The sequence below is a fragment of the Anthonomus grandis genome, chromosome 3 (assembly GCF_022605725.1).
Source record: "Anthonomus grandis grandis chromosome 3, icAntGran1.3, whole genome shotgun sequence".
Classification (NCBI taxonomy): Eukaryota; Metazoa; Arthropoda; class Insecta; order Coleoptera; family Curculionidae; genus Anthonomus; species Anthonomus grandis.
Genome location: NC_065548.1, coordinates 27,820,266 through 27,839,499, shown reverse-complemented (window position 1 = coordinate 27,839,499; position 19,234 = coordinate 27,820,266). Strand labels below are relative to the sequence as shown.

The 19,234-nt window shown below is 31.0% G+C and overlaps 1 protein-coding gene across 2 annotated transcripts in view; it reads right to left on the bottom strand.

Annotated features, from left to right (window-relative positions):
• The window catches only part of LOC126734498 (uncharacterized), a 159,244-nt gene that overhangs the window by 106,515 nt on the left and 33,495 nt on the right, over positions 1 to 19,234 (bottom strand). For both annotated transcript variants that reach the window (XM_050438153.1, XM_050438155.1), the window contains exons 4-10: positions 16,146 to 16,205; positions 15,857 to 16,092; positions 11,276 to 11,496; positions 11,033 to 11,218; positions 10,800 to 10,966; positions 10,635 to 10,748; positions 499 to 651 (exon numbers count right to left, since the gene is read on the bottom strand). In XM_050438153.1, the coding sequence (XP_050294110.1) occupies positions 499 to 651; positions 10,635 to 10,748; positions 10,800 to 10,966; positions 11,033 to 11,218; positions 11,276 to 11,496; positions 15,857 to 16,092; positions 16,146 to 16,205 (1,137 nt within the window). The remainder of the gene's footprint in view (positions 1 to 498; positions 652 to 10,634; positions 10,749 to 10,799; positions 10,967 to 11,032; positions 11,219 to 11,275; positions 11,497 to 15,856; positions 16,093 to 16,145; positions 16,206 to 19,234) is intronic.

Here is a 19,234-nt window from a genome sequence, read left to right as displayed (position 1 = left end):
AAAATGCAAATAGATTTTTTACTAATCTAAATAAGAACTCATTATTATTCATATATTAACGGGTGCTAGAGGCTGTCCATAATTTACGTTTTTAACTATTTCCGTTTTCCATAAACAAAACTTTAAAAAAAAATTGTTTTTTACCGTTCATGTAATATGAAAAAATTTATTGTTTTAGTTTTCTTTTTTGTAATTGCCAGTTTTATTTTTTTTTTAAATTTTTGTAATATTAAATCGTTTAAAAGAATCTTGTATAAAATCTTTCTATATTTCAGTGCCCGGAAAAGCCAATATATTTACCGAAACCTCGTTAACTTTAAATGAGTTTGTACCTTTATTTATTAATCACTAAACCCGATACTAGAACATAGAAATGGCTTAATCTTTTAATGCATTAACGTTTCGACTGTATATTTTAAATCCTCAGGCTGCTTTAAACGATAATATTATAGGCAATTAAATTAAAGATATGGTTATTGTATATAAAAATGTACTTACTAATCTGTGGATCAGATACTGATTCGGCCCCACCCATCTTGACGAAGTTTTCAATTTCTTTGTTCAATTGAACGAGCTTTGACATATCATGTTTGTATTGCACAAAAAAACTATCCATGGAATTAATGTGTTGCACTGCCACTCTCTCCAAATCTGTAAAGAAAAAAAAACAGTTCCAGTCTCTTTAAGTAAATTCCCTATGTAATTAAGCATTGCCACTTATATATCTATTTAATTAGGTTTCTAAATAAATAAAGCTATATATTAATGTTTTTTTAATAGCATACTATAATCAATATGTCTAGCATGAAAAGTCTAGCTACCGGCGTGAATAGGTTCACCTACCACTGGCAAGAGATATGAAAAGGTTCGGAAGGATAGAAAAGGACAAAGTACGACAATGTGTTCATTAGGTGAAGGATGACGCGGAAGTGATAAGTTCGTTATTCGAAAAACTGGAGAAACAGTTATACTCAGCGCTGCCGACTGTTTATGCATTGAAAAGTTGCAATTTCATCCCCGCATTATATAAAAAAGGAAAAATCGTCCCTTTAATATATTAAAAGCACCGACAAAATTCATTGCGATAATAACAGATGTAGCCGAATTTCCATCATGTCCACAAACAATATGTGCAACAAATACAGCTCGAAGAAATGCAAAATATCAACCTCTGCAGATTATATGATTATTGTATTGATATCAGATATCATTACAAGTGGTTTGACGGTGACGAGTTGCAGCGAAAATAAATGAAATTATTATAGCAGAGCAAGAGGTAACGAACCGAAAATTTGCTAATTTTGCAATTACATTTAATTGAATAATTCAAGATTCGCTTACTAAAATTTTTTGAAACTTTGCACAAGGGTTTGCCAGATTGGTCTCTTCAAAAAGTTATCTTACATTTTTTCTATAAAATGTACAGGGAAGCCAATAAATGACCCCTTAAAATTTACATGGATTTTCCTATGTTCCGCTCGGCGACGCACCACCCGGTATAGTAAATGATATGTAGAGATGAGGAGGACGATGACTTGGCACCACTCAATAGCAATAATTGTGAGATTGAGTAACGACGACGTGTCAAATTTTTGTGAGGAAGACGATGACCATCAACGTCTATTTCGTAAATATGTAGAGCCGGATTCATCATTACAAAACTAAACAATTAATTTCTGAACAATTAAAGTAAGATATTTTAAAAACAGTGCGTTAAATCATAATTTTGCAGGAGTAACTTTTTTTTAAATTAAATGGAGAATCTAACAGTTGACTTCTTATAAAAAAATATTTTATTCGCAGATTTGAGACAAAAAAGGACCAAGTCTCTCCGTATGTTACGCCACTGGCAATTTTTGTAAAAAATGACTTCATCAGTAATTGACAATTCAGTACAATAATTTGCATGCGAAATTTAATTAAAATTGAGCTGGTAGTTTAAAAGTTGTGATAAATAAATAATTATTCTTAACTTTAACACACTGTGCGTTATTAAACATTTCTGAGAAAAAATTTATAATGAAAGTCTATTTCTTTTTCAATTCTCTATCACGTATTAAAATTAATGACGTTTGAACTAGACCACCCTGTATAGGTGATTTTTGGTGTATCGACTCCTTTTGAGCCCTAAAGCAGTTAAACTTAATATATAAAAACCTCTTTTATACCTCAAGTAAATTATTATACTAACTATAAGGACATTTTTTAAAATATCGAAATCCGTGACAATGTCTGTAACTACAGACGAAGGGCCTTGTTTGATAGAATTTAGGTCTACACATAGATTGCGTGTTATTAAAGCACTTCGTGATAGACATTTAGGATCAGAGGCCAAACAAAAATTACTCGTTCTTTTAAACAGAAACGCTGCAGAATGACAGCCACAGCTCAGTGATAAAATGGAAGAACTGGGCCACGAGTATAACGTATTATACGACAGATACTATATACCAACAAGAACGGATATATCTAATCTCTGGAAAAATAAATTTAACCAAGATTTTGGTGATCGTAATGGTTCTAATAGGCTGCTTAAGTTAGAGGACATTTTGGCTTGTCATAAAGAGAAAACTAGTCTATGCTATAAAATAATAACCCTACAAGGTAATTATGCTGCGGCTATTTGTACACCTCTTATGCAACATGCGATAGAGTTGCCATAAGCAATTAAGTAATGTTTATCGATACATCCGGTAACTGCGATGTTTATGATCATAAAATATATATTTTTTTTATACGAAGTGCGGCCGGAGGATTACGACTTTGATGTTTTAGGTGAAAAAAATTATTTATTTGATGCAGCAGTTAAAGGAATGCTAGACATAATGTCTACCAAAACTCGTTTGACAGTTATCTTGACCGATGACGGTGAAAGGAAAGTGCTAAAGATATACTGGCCAAAAGCAAAACTGTTCTTCTGCATATTTCATATAAAGGAAGCAGTTTGGAGATGGTTTTTAACGGCGAAACTTGGGTACCACGCGATTTAGCGCAGCAGTATTATAAACTATTTAAGAACATTTTATACTTATAAAAGAGAAAGCAAGGTAAATGTTAGCTAAACAAACATAGTCTGAAAATCGCGGCCATGAAAGTTTTAAGAAGCATATAAGCAACTTTCTGACTCATGAAGAAACTTGATGCTTGCCGTATAGAAAAAAAATTAGCAGGAAAAAAGTTAAGTGAAGAGGAAGTGATACCAATAGGGACACAGAAATAATTTTCAGGCTGTTGAAAGGTATTCCTTTAGAGGAAGCCAATGCATTTAATTTAACTCAACTATTTTTAGTAACAAGTGAAAAGAATATTAATGTCATACAGTGCATTCACGATGAAAGAAACACATTTTTATCTTTTATTTTTCGGACACGTTGATTAGCATTATCACTTGCGCGTTTTTTGCAATGCAAATTTTTTATACAGGGTACCTCTAGTAGAAACTATGGTGCTAACATTAATTTTTTTTAAATAAAACACCCTCTATATCATGACATTTTACAATTCTACGATATATTCTGAATACTTTTTGTATAGCATAGCATATGTATTTGACGTAATAGACTTATGAAACATACGACGTTAAAAAATGTATACAATACGTATTGCAACTGATGTTCAATTTGTTCTCTATTTACATCAATGCATTTTTGAAGTTGGTAAATAACTTCCAATTGCAAATTTTCAATCACTTGCAGATCGATTAATCTAATTTCTTGTCGAATTCTTGGATTTAAATCATCAACATTATTCGGTTTATGGACATAAACTTTGGACTTCAAATAATCCCATAAGAAAAAATCCAAGAGGGTTATATCCAGTGACCTTGGTAACCACCCAATCGATCCTCTTCGTCCAATCCTACAGTAGGAAAAGTTGCATGAAGAAATTGTCAAACGGTGATGGCAAAGTGAGAAGGTGTGGTCTTATTGAAACCATATCTCGTTACTAGGTATGTCAGCCTCTTGTGGACCAAAGTATAAAACAACTAAAGCAGAACTAAGTTCAAACTGTAGGAAGTCCAAGTAGCGCAAATATTAAGGTCCTCTTACTTTCTAAGAAATCACATAAATATCAAATAAGAAATCAATAATTAATGTTGGCGTCATAGTTTCTGCTTGCGACACCACATTTTGTAAGCGAAATTTTCATTGCAAATGACAAATTGAATCAAATAGACAACAAATTAAACATTATTTGCAATGAATCTAAAATAAATTTTAATGCTTTAATTTCATGTTTCGTTAGTCTGTTACGTCATAATTGACAAACCATTGGCTTTAGGCATAAGATTTGCTATACAAAAAGTATTCAGAATATATCATAGAATTGTAAAACGTCAAAATATAGTGTTCTATTTAAAAATGAATGTTTTCGCCATGGCTTCTACTTAAAGCACTATCTGCATACAATTTCTTTATTTTAAAAAACGCCCAAGTGACAATACCAATCGATGTGTCCAAAAAAAATAGCTAAATTTTAAATGAATTTGTTCCTTTCATCGAGAATGCACTATATATTTTGTAATCTTCATACTTGGATATGTACATGGTCTTTCCCCATAAATATCGATCCCTCCTCTACAGGGGTTAGATGAAAAGTAAACAAAAAAATTGTATACAAATCTTTTGGGGTTTGACTTTAAATTTTTGAACCCCATGTCAATTTTTATTTAGAAATGTCAAATTTTGACAGATGGTCAGTTCTTTCTTATGGAACAACATATGTATAAATGACCTCACGGTTAAAAAGAGCCGATTTTTTTTATTTCAAATACATATATATAGTTTAGCTACTTAATCAAACCGTTTTGGAAATATCGGGCTCCAAAACTTTAAAAAAGTAACACTGAAGATCTTAATAGGCTGTCCATTGTTAGTGCTTATTAGAAAACAAATGATTCAGAAAACATTATCATTTTGCCATTTTTTAAGATAAAAGAATTAAGAAGAAACAAAAAAAAAACCTTAAGATTTAATATTTATTAAGCGATATTTAGTTTTTTTTGACAAAAATACATTATTTTAATAATTGTTTAACTTTAAATTAAATTCAAGTAATTATGACCAGCACCATTATAAATACAATTTATACAGTGCTTTCATTTCAAAACGATCCACCCTTAATAACTTTCTTAAAAAATTATGCATTTACTGAAGTTCTGTCAATCACTTCCTCACCTCCAGCTAACCTCACTTTAATATGTCAAATGGGAACCCCCATCGTGTGATACATCATAGTAAGCAGCGTAAAATTCTCTATTCAACGGTACCAAAAAAAAATGAAATCGGTAAATGTGTAAGCAAATAGTTAGCGAAAATGTCTAGAAATAATGAATATTTTATTTACGCCAAACTTTGGTATTTTAAATGAATACTTTTAGTGTGGTACCTACATCATTTTAAAATTCTTACATTTTTTTTTATGGATCATCAAAAAAAATACAAGCAATTTAGAAGTTAAAATATGTGGTACATTTGTCGGAACAGTACATTTAGTTCAAGCAAATTATTTATTTTTTTAAGTAAAGAATGTGTACCGTTATTTGCGAGAAAAAAGAGTGTCTTCAAAAATCTTTGCAGTCTTATAACTTTGTATGTCTATTTATTTCACTTATATTTTTTGCGAAACCTACCTAAAAGGTACAAAAAAAACACTGCAATACCTTACATTTTTAAGGCGTTTAAAAAGCAGGCGATTTATTATTGTTAAAACTGTCAGTTTGACGCGTGCAATTTTTCAATTTTAGTTAAAACAGTGAGTTAATAAAATGGTGTATACGTTAGCCGAAAGAATAGAAATAATTTTCCTTTATGGAGCTCAAGATCGGTGTGCTCGCAGAACCGCGAGAGCATTTAATGAAAGGTATCAAGATAAAAACGTGAGCCATAAATACGTATTAGAATTGATACGAAAATTTGAAGAGACGGGATCGTTTGCAATAAGAAAAAATATGAAAATAGAGTTGTCGATGAAGCATGCCAAGTTGAAGTACTAGGACAATTTGCTATGGATCCAACTTTGTCTATACCAAAGGCCGCAAAACTAACAAATATTTCCACTGGTTCCGTACATAAAGTTAAAAAAAAAAAAAAGTTCTTTCCTTATAAAATTCATATTCTCCATGAACTCGGAGAAGATGATTTTGATAGGAGAATTCAATTTTGTGAAGTGATGTGCAAGCGAATTGACGACGATCCCCATTTATTGAAGAACATTTGCTTCAGTGACTTCATCCAATCTATGGAAAATCAAGTAGATCAACATGGTGCTATATTATTGAATAAAAATAATATACATTTTCAGCAGGATGGAGCTCCCGCGCACTACACTTTGGTAGTTCGAGAGTGGCTTGATGAAAATTTTCGAGAAAAGTGGATTGGCAGACCTGGTGCAATCGAATGGCCTGCGCGGTCTCCGGACCTAACCCCACTAGACTTTTTTCTTTGGGGCTACTTAAAAAGCAAAGTTTATAAAACCCCATCTGAGAGTATTGAGAATTTAAAAAATAGAATATTTCAAGAGTGCAGAGAAATTAGCGGGCAGACCTTTGCCAATGTTCGTAAGGAGTTTGAAAATAGGCTTTTTTATTGTCTTGCTAATAACGGCGCGCATTTTGAACATTTAATAATATAAATTTATTAAACTAATTAAATTTGTTTTTCTACCCTACCGATTTACACTTTAATTGCTTCTTGGTCAATCAATTTTATTTTTTTTTACAACCATTGGTAGCATAATGAATGCCCTTTAAAATAATGTATCACACTACGGGGTAGCCATTTGACATACCAAAGTTTGGCGTAAATAAAATATTCATTCTTTCTAGACATTTTCGCAAACTATTTCCTTACACATTTACCGATTTCATTTTTTTTTGGTACCGTTGAATAGAGAATTTTACGCTCCTTACTATGATGTATCACACGATGGGGGTTCCCATTTGACATATTAAAGTGAGGTTAGCTGAAGGTTAGGAGGTGATTGACAGAACTTCAGTAAATGCATAATTAAACGTCCCCCTGTATATCTAATTTGACGTGATTTTTTTTTTTAATTTCTTTTTAAAGAAAGTTATTAAGGGTGGATCGTTTTGAAATGAAAGCACTGTATAATCTTTTGTATCGTAATAATTATAAATAAAATTGTCTATGATTTCGGTAAATATAATTTAATTTAATAGAATTATTTATTTCCTAATAAATGTCAAACAATAATGCACCGCCTACCAAGATTTTCAATATTTTTTTTTTAAGTTTGGAGCCCAATATTTCCAAAACAGTTTAATTAAAAGTAGTTAAATCATATTATATTTGGATTCCTCTCTATTTAATTATGTCATATACAGTGTTCCATAAGAAAAAACTGATCATCTGTAAAAATTTAACATTTCTAAGAAAGAGATTTCTTGACATGAATCCCATATTCAAAAATTTTAAGTAAAACCCCAAAAGTTTTGTATAATTTTTTTTTTACATTTCACCTAATCCCTATAGAGGGGAGATCAATGTATGGGAGAAGACCGTGTACAGGGTGTTCCATTTTGGGTGCTTTTGTGGGATTTTTAGAGATAGAGAGTTGCGGTTTTTGCGACACTGTGCTACTTTTTCGTAAAACGGAAAATGCCGTCAACAAAATTTTCATAGCCCTTCAAGTTTTTAAATTGCAGGGCATTTTTGAAAATTTTGCATTTTGGGACCCCCTTGGTATCTCCGTTATCTTCAAAATTTTTGTAAAAGTAAAAACTCTTTTTTTTTATTAATAGGTTTTGAGTTATAACCCAAACTTATGTTTTTTTAAACGGAACACCCTGTATATTTATAGTTTATAATATTGGCCTTTTTTTAACTTTTCAAAAATATATAGTATTTTTGAAAGTATGGACTTTTTTTTTAAAATACGCAAATATATAACAATTTTCTAAATTAAAAGCATTATTTAATAGTAGGGCATGAATAACAAAAATAAACAAATAAAAAGTTACAAATTAATATCGACGAATAGGATATAACATAATTTTTATTTTTTTTTTGTAATAAAAGAACATAAAAACAAATATAGAAATTACAATCTAACAGGTCCGTTGGTACCTATCTATTTTTGAGGAAAGTTATTTTCACGAAATGCCCTTAATAGCATAGAGTTATGACTTGGTGTAAGTAGACAGCATTATATTGGGCTAGAGGAAAATTTTCCAGAAGTTCTGGAATAACTTCCTCAAGTAAACAAAATTTTAATAACAGAAGCAATAAACACATTATTTTTTAGCTTTGTATGTTCTAAACTTAAATACGCTTGTTATATGAAGCCCTTACTACGAAATTCATAAGTATTCGATGGAAAAAATTCAACGAAAGTTTCTTGGGCTGTATTGCTAAAAATAAATAAATAAATAAATAAGTATGTCTAGGTATCTACGTGCTGTAAGACCACCTTCAAAAATTCGATATACTTTAATTTTCCCAAAATAAAACAAGACATTCTAACTCCAAAGCGTCCTTGTTGTGTCCTTTCAAAAATTAAATGTCTATTTTCTGCATGCCAGTTTCGAGTATTATGTCGGTTAAAAATACCCGCATTTGAAAAAAGTATTCATCAGACCAGATAACGAGTCTGCCAAAAAAGTTGTTCGGATCAATATGTTGCAAATACCATTGGCAATAGCGTCCGGCGCTCGGCATGGCCATTACCATTTTTATGGTAAAATTCACAAATAACGAAAATAAATGGATTTCGGAGCATAAACTCAATCAAAAACAGAGAAATGGCAATGAAAACCCGATAAGATAATGGACATTTATTTATTTGTAATTTTTTTGTTTCTTATTATAAATAGCCATGGCCTTAAACCATACCATTAAATTATGAATTTTACCAAAATTAAAAAATTGTTATTCATTTGCATATTTTTGAAAATAAGTCCATACTGTTATATATTTTTAAAAAGGTAAAAAAAGGCCAATATTATGAGCTATAAATAAACAGGGTATTCCGTTTAAAAAAACATAAGTTTGGGTTATACCTCAAAAACTTTAAAGACAACGGAGATACGAGGGAGGTCCCAAAATGCAAAATTTTCCAAAATGCCCTGTATGTTAAAAACTAAAAGGGATATGAAAATTTTATTGACGGCATCTTTAGTTTTACGAAAAAGTAGCACCGTGTCGCGAAAACCGCAACTCCCTATCTCTAAAAATAACGGAAATATCCCGCAAAAGTACCCGAAATGGGACACGCTGTACGAGCGCAATGGGTTTTCATGATAAACATTGCAAAAATCACAGCGCTGTTTTGCAAAAATACAAATCGAATTACCATTTAAGCGCAATAAATACACTTTCCAATGCAACTAAATTTTAATTATACAAAATCGCAATAGGAAAGGAAGCAAATACAAATATTTTCTTGCCTCTACAAAAACAGAAAATTATGTAAGTATTGGAATAGAAAACCGTAAGGGAGAAAATATTTTAAAACAGTCAGAATTATTGGAGTCTGAAGAAAATATTAAAGGAAGCAATATTTATCCGCCCGAAATAGTGAAAGAAAAGTGGACGGAACACTATAATTCTATTATAAAAAATATTGAGGAGATCTAGAAAATTTCTGTCGAGCCATAGAAACATATTTAAGTAACATAGGAAAATGTGTTTCTTCTTAAACTTTGCTCTTTTCTGGTTCCTCTTTCACAGCTTTTAAATATAAAGGAACTGCAAGGAAAAGTAACTTTAAAGCGAACGTCAATAAATGTCACCGCCGGGGAAAAAATATACCTGTACAACCAACACAGATAGGAAGTACAAAAGTTCCATGGGACAGCAAAAACGTGAAATCGTGGAAATTATTGGCTGATGTTAAAAGGAGGCAAAAAATGCTTTATTCGTTGGAACTATACGATAATAACCGTATCGTATTAAGCAATAGTAAATATAAAAAATAGATATTCTTAGGTACATAACTGTAAATGTATATTCTGAACAATATTGTACCAACATATTTTTATTACCTTATAAAACCTAATTTTTTTTTACTATATTATGTACTTATTTTCTTTTAGTACCTATTAAGGTAAATACAGCTCACTTTTGTGAGAAATGTTTTTTTTTATTTTCAATCAGTAGAAATTTTAAAATAATTCCCCAATTCTTACAATTACACCAATGCAAACATACAAAATTAATTTAAAAAAAGATTCTATGTAGTAGAATATCAAGTAAATAGCAGACGCATGAAGCAGACTCGTCTGCGATATACACATTTTGTTCCGCATACATCTTAGAGCGAACGTGTCCCTCATTTACAAATATGCGTCCAGGATATTGGACATAAAACTTTTAGTATTAAGTTTGTTATAAAGTACGAGAAGAAATCAAAAAAAAAATCAATTTTATCTTTTGAAAGGACAATCAAACAGATCCTAATTAAACACTGCTTTTGTAATTAGGTATTAACCTCTGTTATTGTAGTATAAGGGTTTTAATATTAATGTTGTCAATTTATTATAACAATTATTATTATATATGTTGACCTATTAACCTACTGCTGTGACAAAATATGAATAAATTTTAATTGACTTATTAAATAGGAAACTTGACTAACTTCTGAAGTTACAAGTAACAACGTTCTGGTTTTCTTACCTAATTTCTTTTTGAAAGGATCTTTTTTACTTTTTTGTGATATCTTCGACTTAATGGAGCTAACGGTAGGGGATACATTCTTAACAGTAGCGACTTCTTCCTGTGATGTCCTCACTGAAAAAAAAAATTTTCACGACAAAATTAATTTATTAACTTATGACTTACAGATCGCATTAAAATTTTCTTCAACTTCATTATCACTGTAGTCCAAATCATTGACATAATTTTCTGGTAATTCTTTTTTAGTCACCAAACGGTAGTCAGACTCCAGAGATTTCTCTAAGCCGAGTAAATTTTCTAAATCGTCCAACACGTCACTTTGTTTTATAAACCTAAACAAAAATTAATTCTGATTTTGCTGAATTTAAAATGAGATTTATTACACTAGAAAATAATACCTTATAGGTTCAGATTGCTCTTCATTGTTTAACAAAAACCTCGGAATACTGTCAATTTGCCTCAATTTTTCTAGAGCCAATTTAAAATTAAATTTTTTTTCGTCAAGTTTATCCTCGTTCAAAGACACCAGCATTGTGAGCTGCTCGGCAGCCTGCTGTAAGGAATTCTGGATGTTATCTAGGCCCCTAAAAAAATATTATTTATCGGAATTATTTGGAAAAAAGGTAATGACTTAAGAATACTTGTTATTCAACTTAAAGCCTTCCAACTCATCACAAAGTTTTTTCTCTAATGCCTCGAGCTTGCCGTGGAAGTCGCCAAAGAATTGGCAAACATCTTTTTTAACCGAGCTCGTGTCGAAATTGGTCAATTTTCTTGATTTTTGTTGGGTGTAGAGGACTTCCTTTAAGGCTTTTTCTGCCTCTTTTTTCAGTGTCTTAAAGTCTTTTAATTCTTCAGCATTCTAAAAAAAAATCATGAAAGTTTCTGCACTATTTGGCAGTAATGAATAGCTTCTAGAATTTTAATAATAGTAGTAATATGTAAAATATTAAAACGACGTGTCGAAGGTTAGCGGGAATCTTCTTGACTAGCGTTCTACCGAGTATATAAGAAGCCGTATTGCAGATAGTTGTCAGTTGCCAGTTCAGTAAAGTAAAGTTCGGAATATTAGCGCGAGATTTAAATAGTTGTAAATAAATACGGAAAAAAAAATATCTATCGTAGTCGTGACTGATCCTGTTTTCATAGTGAAGTGTGTAAATAAATTAGTTCATTATGTTTGATTGTTTTAACTCACACCTAACGAACGGGAAAAACGCTACAATATACTTACATGTAACTTACAGAAAAAAATAATAATTTTGAATTTTTATTCAAATTTATATCACTATATAAATATCAACAAACGGCTGCAAATCTTAAAGCCGAAAGAAATGTTGAAATGTTGAATGAACCGAAGCGAAAATGTTTAAGAAATTCGAGAGTTGTGGTGAAAGAGGATTTAACTAAGGCAAAACTGGTAATTGCCAAGTGCGGCAATTTCTGTGCTTGGGGACAAAAGTGCATGGTGTCATTTTAGGGTTGTGTATGTGAAGGCTGGTGGTGAAGAACATAGGGTTGATGACGAAGGAGACCTAATTAAAATAAGTGAACAATGCCAGTGGGTGACTTTTATGTTTTTATTCATATATTATATCTTTTTCCTTTTTATAGTTTTTTTTTATTGGGTTCATTAAAAAAAAATGGGCGCAAAAGTATGACTGAGTTTTGTACATTTTTATTTTTATTGTTGACGGTAGCAGTTTGTTATTTTGCTTAGCTGATAATAGTTAAGGAAGTTGATACAAATTAACCATTAACAACATCTTATTAAGTAAATAATTTTTATTATTCTCCTTTCATTTGTTATTAACAAATAGGCACCTATTGATTTAATTGTCATTCATCGCTCCATTATTAAACACACACCACAAGGTCAGTGGCTGGTTTTCATGCACTTAAGTAAGAATAACGTTTACTACACTACAGTGGTTCTAGAATTTTTTTATCCTAGGCTTTCCATTTGTTTTAATATCATATATTGCATCCTCTTCTTTTCTTACCACCCCCTTATAATGGTAATATTTTTACGTTGTGTACTCATGTTAATGTCAGATCACTTCTTAATAACTTTTATATTTTTAGGAATCATGTGGCGGACCTGGACTATGGTGTTGTTGGCATAACGGAGAGCTGGTTGTTTCAGAGCATTGACGATCAGGCTACTTTTGAATTGAAAACTACAACTCTGTAAGGCAAGATCGACCCACTAGAGGTGTTGGGGTTGGTTTATACATCTGTTACCGCTAATATCTAAAATCCGCTAATATGCATAATAACTACACTTTAGGGAATTATGCGTAAATACTAAAACCTTCGGTGGTTATGCAAAGTATCGCCATATTTTTATTAAATATTGATAATAACTGACACAGAAATAGGAAATATGCATATCTGATTCGGATATGAGTGATTACACAATATCTAACCTTACGAAATACGAAAATACCAGTTCGTGCATTAAAGTTTAAGGTTATGTTTTAATTGTTTTGTTGTTGTTTAGCTGCTGATAGCATTAAATTTAAATTCGTCGATGAAATTAAGAAGTTGAAGGGAAGAACAAACTCACGATTAAATATTTTATTCAAAGAAGAATATTACGTGCTTTTATTCGAGGTGAGAATGATTTTAAACTAATATAGTATATTTTAACGTTTAATTCCTGATGTTTTTCTCTAGGTTAGGGATGCTTCTTTAAATAATGGTCCCAAAAGCCCATATCGTGGACTTAAAAGATTTAAAACAGTTCAAGTCGGAAATATTGAAAAGCTTGTAACGCGAAATAAAGAGCAAACGAGAAAGGAAAATAATGAAGATTCTAATAATATAGTGGTTGACATACAAGATGTTCGCTATGTTGTTCCCGTTGAAGAAATGTTTGATATTTTAACCGTTTGTCACAGAAGTATAGGTCAACGAGGAAGAAAGACTGAAATGTCCAAATAGTATTCGAAAATTACACAAGAAATGATTTTAATATACTTGTCACTTTGTGAAGTTTGTCATTTAAAGCGATCCAAAAAACAAAAAAGTATTACTGTAAAACCAATAGTTCACAAAGAATTTAAAAGCCGTGCTCAAGTCGACTTGATAGATATGCAGTCTGAAGCTTATGGTGAATTTAAGTTTATACTTGTATACCAAGATCATCTGACTAAATTTGTTATATTACGTGGATTAAATTCAAAGAGGGCGTCTAAACTAAGCCAACATATCAAATATATTTTTTGTATTTTTGGAGCTCCATCGATACTACACAGGTTAATGCTTTTATTTCTATTTATGAGGTTTTCTTTATTTTAGTGATAATGGAAGAGAGTTCGTTAATGAAATAATACGAAAATTAACAGTGGAATGGCCAGGTCTAAAATTGGTAAATGGAAAACCCCATTACAGCCAAAGTCAAGGGAGTGTCGAACGGGCAAACGCTGATATTGAGGCAATGCTAGCCACCTGGATGTCCGACAACAAAATTAGAGAATGGTCGAAAGGTAATAAAGAGAAATGAATATCTACAGTGCAATTAATGTTCTTTTGCAAAGTTATGACTATGAGATAGATGAACAGGAAACAGATAATAACGAAAACAACCTAAATATATTCCCCAAGTACTACAGAATCGAAATACAGAAATTTTAAAAATAAGAAGTGAAGCATCACAAAATCTTTAACAGCAAGCAATCCAATTCAAGATATTCGCCATGTTTAGTAGGTACTAATGTAACTGTTCCTATTCCGGATGTCGACCGTGCTCGTGGATCTTTCCGCAATGTAATTGCTGTTGTGATGGAAGTAGATGAAGATAATGGAAAGTATAAACTTGGAACAAAGCATAGGATATTACAGCAATTATATGTGCGCTCTCAATTTGTACCTTGCTTAAATTCGAATTTCCTTCATATTACCGATGTTCCCACTAATTCAACTGCCCTTAGAAAAGCAGCTAAAATTGCTTCTGATACTATTCAAGGTTATCAACGATGCAATTGCACAAAATTTTGCCGAAATAGTACCTGCCGCTGTAAAAAAAATCGATTATGCAATAGTAAGTACCATCAAAGCTCTGCTTGTTCTAATAAATAAATAAATAAATAAATAAATAATATCTTCATTTAGCAAGAAGCTACATTCAATAAATGAAAAATAAACTAAAAGTGTAAGTTGGCTATAACTGTATCAGGACACTCCGGTTTGTCCATGGATAGTCTCGGTAATCCAGAAACAGCTAAATAAATACTATTATTCTATCATTTTTATGTAGTCATTTAAAATGTTACGGTTATGTTTTTGTTTTGTTTTGATTCCTAAATCTATACATAGCATATATTGATGTAAAACTATATATTGATTGTTATATAATAGTATACATTTCAAATTTCACGTTACTTAGTTAATGACATTACATGATATGATGCTTAATAACTAACATAAGATATTGATAGTTTCAGTATGTACGCATAATTTCTAATTTGGACAGTGAATATGCATAATAACTGATGATTTTAGTAGTTATCAATAATTCCTAATATGTGTAGTATTATTATGCATATTAGCGGATTTTGGATATTAGCGGTATTATATCCACAACAGAGTAAATTACTCAATTATACACCAGAAGTGTGTTAATGCAATCATACATTTATAGGTTAAAGTAAAGATTGAGAATGAAATAATTATGATTGGAGTTATTTATAGGTCGCCAAAGGGAAATTATAGTGCATTTTTATCAATATTTGAACACACTTTAATAAATTTTTAAACATTATGTGATAAAATTTAATGTTTTGAGAATTTAACGTAGACATGCTTAAGTTGGAGCCAAGTAGGGTTGATGACTTAAATGTGATTATTGATACTTCTGATTTAAAATAGTATATTTCTGAACCAACCAGAGTCTCTAATGGTTCGTTAACTCTCCTCGATCTAATATGCTATAATTTGGATAATTTATTTGAGTTTGGTATTAAAAATATACATATATCGGATCATTTTTTTTCATTGTACTGTAATTTACAACTAAATAAATTAAATAATTAAAACATAACGTTTTCTTACAGACCTTTAAAAATAATTAACTTTGATAATTTTTCAGATTGATCTAGAAAATGCACCGTGGCACCAAATTTATGATACTCCAAATTGGCACCAAATTTATGTCCCAAGAGACAAAAAAAAGTAAAATTCTACAATAGTTTAAATAAAAAAACTGTTATGCTGCTTACTAAATGATAAAGTGGAGCTCTTTCGTGAGCCGCATGTCCGTCCAGCACACAATAACAACATCCCGATACATCACATTCAGTACAATAAAATTCCACCTGCATATCTGGATGAGTGTCACAACTTTCCAACATTAAAGAGAATTTTTGTTTTTGCATCCGTTTTGGGACAGGCTCATGGCTCATCAATTTGTTGGTGCTTTTGTGCATCACTGTACAGCAATCTTTGCAATAAAGACCTATTTAAAAAATACATATTTTTATTTGAAATCTAGTTTGTAAAAAAATTTACCTTCGCAACTTGGACAATACATTGTCGACTCTTTTGAACAGGCTCCGAAGCAACAGCGATCTGCAACAATTGTTTTTCATTATTATTGTCGAAATTTTTAAGAAGTTTTTCATTAATAATATAGGAATCTTTTTATAAAATTCTTCACGCCCTGAGAAGAATCACAATAATTTTGACACATAAACAAAACCAGCCTAACAATATTTATCTGAATACCGGGATCATCCGTTAAGTACATCGTCAAAATGAAAGGGTTTACCACTAAAATATAAAAAGTATTTTTCTAAAAACACACTCTCAATACACAGAACTCTCCGAAAATGTTCATATAAATAACTGTATTTCAAGTCAAAAGAATCTTAGATGAATTCACTATGTCTATGTGAAGAGAAAGGCAAAGAGATTTAAGACAATTTACAAATGTGAGTCATAGGTTTTAAAGTTCTAAAGTTGGATTATTAACTAGGAAACTGGTGGAAGATTGAAAATTACATTCTTTTTTTTTCACATAAAATATGTCAAAATATGCTTTATTGTTATGACCAATTAATTGCTATGAGCAAAGCTTAGCCAAAATTAAATCCTAAAAAGCTAAAGTGACATGAATAAACCTAAATAATAAAAAAATAAGTTTTGTTTATGTATCTCAATTTGATAATACATAGTATCCAAATAAATTGATTAACAGGACTGTTTGACCAAAATTTTCCTAAAAAAAAACCTAAATGCTCCGATAGAGGTCCTTTTAATATTTTGACAAACATCAATATATATTTTAATGCCTATAAAAATTTTTGAAGAAACTGTAAAATTTACTTAAAATTGATTACTTGAATCTTTTGTCAAGAGTTATGCATGTTGATGAGTTCACTCATCATCATTAGACTCTAAAATTTAATTTTTTAACAAAATTACAAATAAAAGTTAAACCATATCATCGAGGCTAGACATAGGTTCGTACTGGAGGCAGTCACAGAAGTTGTTCATGTTTGTCAGAAAGGCTTAAGGTTGGACCGTTTAGAGATCCTCGAAATTAATAAAGCCATAAAATCATCAGCTTTTGTTTGTGTCAATGAACGGACGGAGAAGTTTGCTAGCAACTTAGTAAGTACACACAACCTTCCGATTTTCAATAAATAAATCATAACCTTTTTTAACAAATACTTATCATTCATACCTCCCCCTCCACCTTTTTTCTTAATTTTACCCTTTTCTTAAATAACCTCTTCTCCCAGCGCTACAATAGTACTCTGTCGACATTCAATAATAATTCGAGGTTAGTCGCCTTTATCGTTATAGATTAATCTTTCACGTTTAAACCTTAGTTTTAACTGCGTTTACTAGATGTCGCGCCATTTACTGTTTGTTGATTTCATTATCATAATAATTATTGTTTTTCATGTAAACATCACAGCTATGTAGTAAGTCTTGACAAAAGATTGGCATTTTCATTTGTAAAGAAAAGTCTTCCCGCACTTCCCAACCCACTATAGTTCGAAGTAATATTAAAAAATAAATTAGGGTTGCTTTTTTAGAATTTTCCCGAACAGCCGAAAATCGAATTAATAGAGACTCCTCCGATTTTTGAAACTATGTGCAGAATAAGAAAGGAATTTCACGTATTCCCGGAGTAATGCTGTTTTAGGATCGTACAATAAAAGATCCACAGCAAATTGTTAATGCTTTTAGAACTTTTTTTCAAAGCGTATATCGTCAGTTTACTACCAAAACAAGATTTTGAAGTATGTTTTTATAAGAACTACATTATTACTATTTTTGGTTTAGTGCATTTTCGTAACCAAAATTTGTATATAAATTTACTGCATATACCAGATTAGGATTGGACAATGAAAAGGTAGTAAAGGATGTAGGCTTGTTTTGGCAATTATTCATTTTGCTCAAAACTGTACAGCTAGAACAGGGTAAGTGCACAATTAACACAAAATGTTACTTATCTGGTTTTGGCAGTAAGCCGACGTCATATTGAGTCGGACCCATCTAGTTTAATGCTGGTATTGAATCGCACCAGACTATTTACAACTCTCTAAACTGCTCTTATAATTTTTCGGAAGATGAAATTGTCACCGCCTCTAATAAACTAAAAAGTAAGTTGACCTCCGGTACCGATGGAGTACCAAGTTAGTCTTCCAAATCTTACCATTACCAAATCTTATCGTTAAGCATTGTATTCGCGTTTCGTCGGGGCCTATTGCGCCCATATTTAATCTTATCTTGTCTTATCTTGTTTTATCAACATTATTTCCCGATAAATGGAAAACTGCAAGAATATCCCCGATATTAAAAAAAAGAGCGAAGAACGACAATCAACATTACAGAGCTATATCGATCTTATGTAATTACTAATAATAATAACTCCAAATTTTTTGAAATATTTTGATTTTATTAATTTGAGTTTTTATAATAGAATATACTCCCAATGTCAAATTAGATATAACACCTTTGGCAATTTGATTTCATTGAAAATCGCCTGAGTCTCTTGTATATGTCGTAGCCAGTTTACAAAACCTGTCGTTCGGCGGCCAGATTGTCAAATATTAATTGTCAACTCATTATTTTGCTATATGGCTAGCCATTTTATAAAACGACTAGGCGTTTTATAAAACTACGCTGACTGCTTGGCCCGATTATTAAACGCTAAAAAGACATTTTATCGTTTGATATTATGACATTTTGACGAGTGATGCATTTTAGTCTTTTAAAAAACGGCGGCCAGTATTAGCCAGATACTCAAATTTAATCCATAATTTCAGTTTTGCTTGGTTCATTTAGTTACAACTCTTTTTTGTTTGTTTAGTACTCTAAAAATATGGATTCTGTTAAAGTAGCAGCGGCGGGAATAAATAAAAACTACTTTTATTCCCAGTTAGAAGAGTTTTATAAGGGTAAGTATTTAACATGATACAATAACACATTAATAATAATTATAATAGTATAGTTTAATTAATAATTATTTATGAAAATTTCATAAATAATTATTATTGTGTCTAATCAATGTTCATCTATTCATCATCCTGCATTTAACGTAACGCGTCCTTGTAAGTTGCAAGTAATAAGTAATGAGACCTTAA